This window comes from Pistacia vera, unplaced genomic scaffold (assembly GCF_008641045.1).
Source record: "Pistacia vera cultivar Batoury unplaced genomic scaffold, PisVer_v2 Contig441, whole genome shotgun sequence".
Taxonomy (NCBI): Eukaryota; Viridiplantae; Streptophyta; class Magnoliopsida; order Sapindales; family Anacardiaceae; genus Pistacia; species Pistacia vera.
In genome coordinates, this window is record NW_022196270.1 from 861,352 (window position 1) to 869,198 (window position 7,847).

The 7,847-nt window shown below is 30.8% G+C and overlaps 1 protein-coding gene across 1 annotated transcript; it reads left to right on the forward strand.

Moving 5' to 3' along the window:
- Positions 1-5,673: 5,673 nt before the first annotated feature.
- Positions 5,674-7,687, forward strand: LOC116144326 (U3 small nucleolar ribonucleoprotein protein IMP3). The gene is made up of 4 exons (XM_031429789.1): positions 5,674-5,884; positions 5,982-6,089; positions 7,081-7,155; positions 7,303-7,687. Exons 1-4 carry the CDS (start codon positions 5,751-5,753, stop codon positions 7,532-7,534), a joined length of 549 nt encoding a protein of 182 aa, XP_031285649.1. The 5' UTR covers positions 5,674-5,750; the 3' UTR covers positions 7,535-7,687.
- The last annotated feature ends 160 nt before the right edge of the window (positions 7,688-7,847 follow it).

Sequence of the window (7,847 nt, forward strand, 5' to 3'; positions counted from 1 at the left end):
CCAAAAAAAAAAAAAAAAAACCCTAATAATAAAATAATGAATGTCACAATTAGAACATTAATTAATGAATTTTCTACACAAATCTAATTATATTTTCTAGGAAGTATATGATGTGTCCATGAAATTAAGTATAGACTAAGAGGAAATTGAGATTAAAGTTTTCACTATCACCACTAACATAAAGATAAGATAAGGATTATATAATTAAGGGGGATTAATATGGGTTAAATTAAATTATGGTTGGTAATCTACTGTTAATTATTGTTTAGTCATGTCTACTAATGACTTTTGATTGTGATGGATTAATATTATTGGGTTACATGTAGAGAATGTTATATACTTTTTTCTCTTTTTTTAGGGTGTTCGGACCAATTTACGCACACTTCTATTAAAATCCCTAAGGAATATTGAATACCTTACAAATATAATATTCTAAGGTAAGTCACAAATGTGATAAGTGACCCTAAGATTCGAACCAATGTTTCGAGATAAGTTACAAATATAATAGATGGCCTCAAGATTCGAATCAATATTTTGAGATAAATTACAAATATAATAGGTATCCCAAGATTCGAACCTAAAAAATCAATAAAGAGATCGAACATTCTTAAATGTCGGGGACAACCCTTTGGAATTATGTTATACACTTTTCCCAAAATGAAATCTTCTTTCACAACAACAATTATTGCATATCTTTTTCTAGCGAGAAAATTGCTTGTGATTTGATCCCATTATCTCTGCCCTTTGTACAAAATTGTTTAAAAATATATATATATATATAAAATAGATTATTTGATTCATAAACAAATCTTTTTTTTTTTAATTACACGATACTTCCTAAATACAATATAAAATTAGCAATCTCAAGTTATTTATCGTTTTAAACGATAATACCAAATCAAATCGTTAGGTAATACGATAATTTATGATTATAATGTCACATAAAATTGATATTCTCTGATAATAGAAAATTCTTTAAAAAAAAAAAAATTAATCAAATTAGCAAGGAGATGTGTCAAAAGCAATAAGAGGTGAAATATCAAATAATTGGAATGTAGAAAATGTCAATTAGTGGAAGCAAAAATAATAAATAATAATTTTAATTAGAGAAAATACTAAAGGCATGAGGTCACTTAATTAATCCGGATTAGATGTCTGTGATCCGAAAAGGATATAATTGAGACAAAATGCCCGTCCCGTGATTAAATTATTTTGCGTATTAATCTAAAAAACAAGCAAAGTTTCTGCAACCTGTGAAAAGCTTGTCGGTTGTATAGTACTATTCTAATATTATGCTTTAGGCCAAATCACATTTAAAAGGCCTCATGTGAACAGCTTTTTTCGGGTGCCAAAACAAAATTTAGACCGTCGGTGGTTGAAGAAGAAAGGTCGTTAAATTAGATATAGCCCCATCGTACTAATGATGGTAATAATAATAAGTGACACTAGTAGATTGGGCACAATAATAATAATATCCAATCCAATCATGAAAACATAACTAGCCTTTACTATACCGCAAAGTATCCCAAATTCCTTTATGGGTTGTAAAATTCTTTGAGGTTAAGATGGATAATCCTATGCTAAAGAGTACTAAAAATCCTTTATTGGACCCACTTGAATTGTATTGTTACAATCACATTAAATTCATTTATATGCATTGGATTCTAATGCCTAAGTAGACGCATTTTCAGCTAAAGATATTTACATAAAACCCAAAAAAGATCCGGATGAGTTTAGACTTAAAATGGACAATATTTACATCATTCAGATCTAGAGTTGTAGACGGACAAAACGATGTGGGTATGAGGTCCAGAGTTGGACCCAGATGGGGTGGTATGAGGATTAGGCGTATCAGGTGGCACTGCAGCTGCAGCAGCAGGATAGGGAAACCTCATGCCATTGATAGCTGTCATCTTTAATTTTTGAATCAATGACCCCTTTTAATTTCTCAACTACCCAGGTGGAATTCTTCATCCCAAAAAACCATCCAAACAAATTCATCCTCAATGGGGGGAATGAAAACACTGATACCTCATTTTTCACGATTTAGGTTTTCATTCTTCTTCTTCTTCTTCTTCTTCTTCTTCTTTTTTGCATTTGTGAGAATCAAATCAAAACCAATTATAGAAAAAACAATAGAAAGGTATGTAAAGTGAACCACTTAGGTGTGATTGATTTTGTGGTCGAATCTTACCAAGTACAATCTATCATATAGTGGTAGATCCAAGAATTTCACTCAATGTGGACAAAAAATAAACAAATTAAAACCATTCATGACCATGTTTTTTTTTTTTTTTTTTTTTTTTAATCATGATGAGCTTCAACAAAAAGTTACATAATATAAATAAATATCTTCAAAAAACACACAATTTTTCTACAATTGTTCTCGACAAGTTTTCGTATTTTGAAAACGTGTATAATCATCTCACCGTCAATTGTATCAAATATATCTTTCTCAATATAGGTGATCAAACAATCATTTATCTATTGATCTCTCATTCAATTGCGTAACGCATAACCGACTTTTCACAAGATTCATTGCAGAAAAAACTCTTTTAACGGTCATAGTCGCAAATGGTAAAACCAATGCAACTTTCACAAGTTTATACACCAACGAATACAAAATGTTTTTTTTTTTCTAAACTAAACTAAATTCTTAGCCAAATCATCAATTCCTTATAATTCAGCAAATTTCACATGTCAATAACATAAGTATCAGCTTGGTTCTCAAGTACCATCAACTCAAGTGTAGAAAAATCAGATAGATAAAACTGGTCAAACCCATTCTCCCCTCTCTTCTCTTTTTCCATTTTCTTTGATTCTTCTTCCTTTCTTCTTTATGGGTTTTTCTCTCTTCTTCTTCATCATTTTGGACGAACAGTCTAGTTTATATATAAAACAACTTCTTTGAATTATGAAACTGCCCCAAAATTCTCTTATTCTCACCATGACCTTACCATATAAGCTTTTTGTTGTAAAATGCCCAGATTTCTCCCCTCAGTTACATGCAAACCCAGCAGCTCTTATTCCTTTCATTTTCGCTCATAATAAAATTTTTAAAAACTAACAGATCCCTTGTATAAAAATAAAAATCACCAAAAATATGAAAAATATATATTAGGATTAAAAACGGGGTTTTACAAAAACAAAATCTAAACTTACTGTGGGGGGGTTCTGTTCCCAAAATCTCAAAGTTTTATAGGAACAAAATTTAAATAAATATAAAACTCAGAAATTTTTTAAAAATTGAGTGGCGTCATTCATTGGATCTATCACTAGTATGACTTACTTTTGTACCTTACATGATCCTTTAGGTCGACCTATCACTTGGGTGGTCGAGTGATTGACTAGTACTATGGGGTGTATGCAGTAGACCTTTTGTAATTTTAAAATTGTGAAAAAATACCTTTTTAATCATGGGATTTAGAAAAAAAAAGGAAAAAAAAAATTAAAATTTGGGTGTCTCTAAATGCAATAAATAATTAGGGGTGTTCAAAAGTGGTTAACCGAACTAATTTTTCAGTTCGGAAAAATTTCGAACCAGTTTGAGGGAAACCGGTTTTTTGGTAAACTGCTTTAAAAAAGCGGTTAACAGGTTTTCCTTTTTTTTTTTAAAACTTATTTTTTTATTTTTTCCTAAATTAAATTGTAAATATAATAATACATATCTAAATAAAAATTAACATTCATACATCCATTTACCATACTACAACACATTAAAAATATTTTATTTATATTTAATATATAATATTATTTATTTATTAATATATATATTTATTTTTATTATTATATATAATATATATATATAATATATATATATATATAATATATTATATTATATATATAATATATATATATATATATGTAATACTACGTTTACACCACTCTTTACACTATATTCACTACATCATGATATGGTATATGCTTCTTTGATTCTTCTTTATGGGTTTTTTCTCTTTTTCTTCATTATTTTGGACGAACAGTCTAGTTTATATTAAAACACTTCTTTGAATTATGAAACTGTCCCAAAATTCTCTTATTCTCACCATGACCTTACCATATAAGTTTTTTGTTGTAAAATACCCAGATTTCTCCCCTCAGTTACATGCAAACCCAGCAGCTCTTATTCCTTTCATTTTCACTCATAATAAAATTTTTAAAAACTAACAGATCCCTTGTATAAAAATAAAAATCACCAAAAATATGAAAAATATATATTAGGATTAAAAACGGGGTTTTACAAAAACAAAATCTAAACTTACTGTGGGGGGGTTCTGTTCCCAAAATCTCAAAGTTTTATAGGAACAAAATTTAAATAAATATAAAACTCAGAAATTTTTTAAAAATTGAGTGGCGTCATTCATTGGATCTGTCACTAGTATGACTTACTTTTGTACCTTACATGATCCTTTAGGTCGACCTATCACTTGGGTGGTCGAGTGATTGACTAGTACTATGGGTGTATGCAGTAGACCTTTTGTAATTTTAAAATTGTGAAAAAATACCTTTTTAATCATGGGATTAAAAAAAAAAAAAGGAAAAAAAAATTAAAATTTGGGTGTCTCTGAATGCAATAAATAATTAGGGGTGTTAAAAAATGGTTAACCGAACCAGTTTTTCAGTTCGGAAAAATTCCCGAACCAGTTTGGAGGGAAAATCGATTTTTCGGTAAACTGCTTTAAAAAAAGCGGTTAACAGGTTTTCCCTTTTTTTTATAAAACTTATTTTTTTATTTTTTCCTAAATTAAATTGTGAATATAAATAATACATATCTAAATAAAAATTAAACATTCATACATACCATTTACCATTACTAACAATACATTAAAAATATTATTATTTTATTTAATATATAATATATAATAATATTTTTATTTTTATTTAATATATATATATATATATATGAGTAATACTATGTTTACACCACTCTTTTACACTATATTCACTACATCATGATGTGTATATGCCACAACCACACAAATTTGTAATTATTTTGAATTTTTAATATTATAATATAATTTGTGTGGTTGTGACATATGACACATTATGATGTAATGAAAATGGTGTAAAAGAGTGGTGTAAATGTAGCATTACTTTATATATATTTGTAAAACCGGTTTTGGTTAACCGCTTTTTATTTTTTCCCGAACCGGAAATTTAATTTTTTGAATTTTTCGAACCGTAACTGAACTATTTTTTTGATTAATCGGTTTTTCAGTTCAGTTCAGTTTTTGCATTTTTTTGAACACCCTTATAAATAATAACTGCATAATATTTGTTAAAACCCATGAGGCCAGGCCCGACATGGGCATCATCTAAAAAAGTCAAGCCCATTAAAGCCCACGGTTGTATGAACCCGGTCCATCTGTTGTTACTTAGTAGATTAGGGTATAATAAAATTAAGCCGATGGGCAGACCACCTATTCCGCGTAGATTGGTCTGAAATGAACCCACCATAAGAATGAACCAATAAGAAAGGGCTAACCAGACCATGTTGGACTGGACATAGTAGATTATGAAAAGGGCCTGAGTGTACTGGGTCGTTGTAATGGATCGGACCTATTCTATTTACTTAGTGGACCGGATTATTTTATTTGGGCCAATAATTGGAATCATGGTAATAAGGCCCGGGACATATTATCTTCTTATGTATGTTAGGGTTTCAGAGTCTTGACTGAACTGGTTATCTTCTAGGGTTTAAGTTGAATTGTTTTCAGAAATCTAGGTAACGAAGAAAAAGAAGAAGCATAATGAGGCAGCTGAAGTTTCATGAGAAGAAGCTCTTAAAGAAGGTCAACTTCTTGGAATGGAAAAGAGAAGGTGGGCACAGAGAAGCCCAGGTCATGCACCGGTACCACGTCACCGGCCGAGACGATTACAAGAAGTAATGATCTTCATTTGTTTTTTTTTTTTTTTGCTTTAACTGGGTCTTTTTTCTTGTGGAATTTTGTGCCTTTTTTATTAACAAAAAAAATATACAGGTATTCGAGTTTATGCCGGATGGTACAAAAGCTAGTAAATATATTGAAGCAGATGGACCCAAGAGACCCTTTCCGTATTGAGATGACGGATATGCTTTTAGAGAAACTGTGTGTTTTCTTTAACTTAAACCTTTTTTTTTTTTTTTTAGTTTTGTTCTAATTTCTACTTATATGATGCTGTTGTTACATTTTTATGCTTTCCTTTGTATTTGTTTTGTATGATATTATGCATGGATCAGATTTTTAATATGCTGTGATGTTATCATATTGGTTAAATAAGTCTGAACACGGGTGAGCTTATAGCTCAAGTTTTAATTTTGGAGGATGATCTTCCAAAGTTTAGCTTCAGAGTTAGTTTAAATTTTGTTTTGTAATAATCAGTGAGCCGGGATGATATTAAACATGTAATGCAGCTTGTGATCCAGACTCAAATACACGTTTTTAAAGCATGAGGCTAACAACTATATAAACTTATAAAGCCATACTTGAGCAAATTCCTTGTCTGATAACTTATCTTTTGGCTTCAATTTGGTTGTTCTTGTTTTGAACAAAACATTAGGGAAGTGCCCGCTCAAGCCCTTTAATTTTGGGCAATTATCTAAGCTGATGGATAATGTAGGTGGTGATCAAGAGCCGCTGCGTTATTCAAACAGAAAGTTGTGAAATGCTTAGCTCAGAATAGCTTGGGGTGTCTTATCATTTGAAAAAAAAAAAAAAAAAAAAAAAAAAGGCATGGATTTGATGCCTGTTCTCATAGGGATGATTTCACACTTCCAAGTTTGAGTTCTGGAGCAAAAGTTATTGCCCTTGAATTAATAGTTTTCAAGAAAAGAAAATGTTGTTCTGATTGACGTGTCCGTTTTGCAACTTCAGTCTGAGCTTGACATATGTTCCTGTATTTCAGAGATTTGATTGTTATCAAGTTTGAATGACAGAAAATGAAATGTTTTCTAAATTATGATGCTATGTTTGGCTTTGAATTGTGACAATATCTATCCTCTTTAATATTCTTGTTCTTTTTTGTTTTCGTGTGACTGTTTCCATTTATAATGGGATTAGTAATTCGTAACTTGACCCCTTTTTTTGTGGTTGATAACAGGTATAACATGGGTGTAATACCAAGCAGGAAAAGCTTGGCATTGTGTGATCGCTTATCAGTTTCATCTTTCTGTAGGTAAGCAAATGCCTCCAGAAGTAGAACTGAAATCACTGTGAAAGCCTTTCTTATTCCTGTTTAAATTTATTTTTAATTGTAGTTGTTAGGAAGTTTGATGCTCCTCCTTTTGCTCCCATTTTGACTGTTGCATTTCCTTGTTTGCAGACGGAGGCTTTCAACCCTTTTAGTGAAGTTAAAGTTCGCTGAGCATTTGAAAGAAGCTGTCACGTACATTGAACAGGGGCATATTCGAGTTGGTCCAGACACGGTTACAGACCCAGCATTCCTTGTAACGAGGAATATGGAAGACTTTGTTACATGGGTAGATTCATCTAAGATAAAGAGGAAGGTCCTGGAGTATAATGATAAGTTGGATGATTATGATGCAATGAATTAAAGGAGCGAATGAGATTTTGTTTTCTCAGTTTCTTTGTATCAAATAGTTTTGCATAAATATAATATAGCAAGATGGTTGCAGGTATAATTTTGCTGTTGGATGTATGAACTTGGTTTGATATTATTATTCTGCCGTCACATGATTCTCTTTGAACAGCCGGTTCAGCCTGGAAATTTTTTCCAAATCGCATTTTTAACTCCCAAAATTCATGCTAAAGTTCAAGCATTTATATCAATATCATGTAATTGGGGCTGAGATATTGAAACATTGTTTTAAAACCCAGTTTGGCCGATTGAACCAACTCAATTGGGAC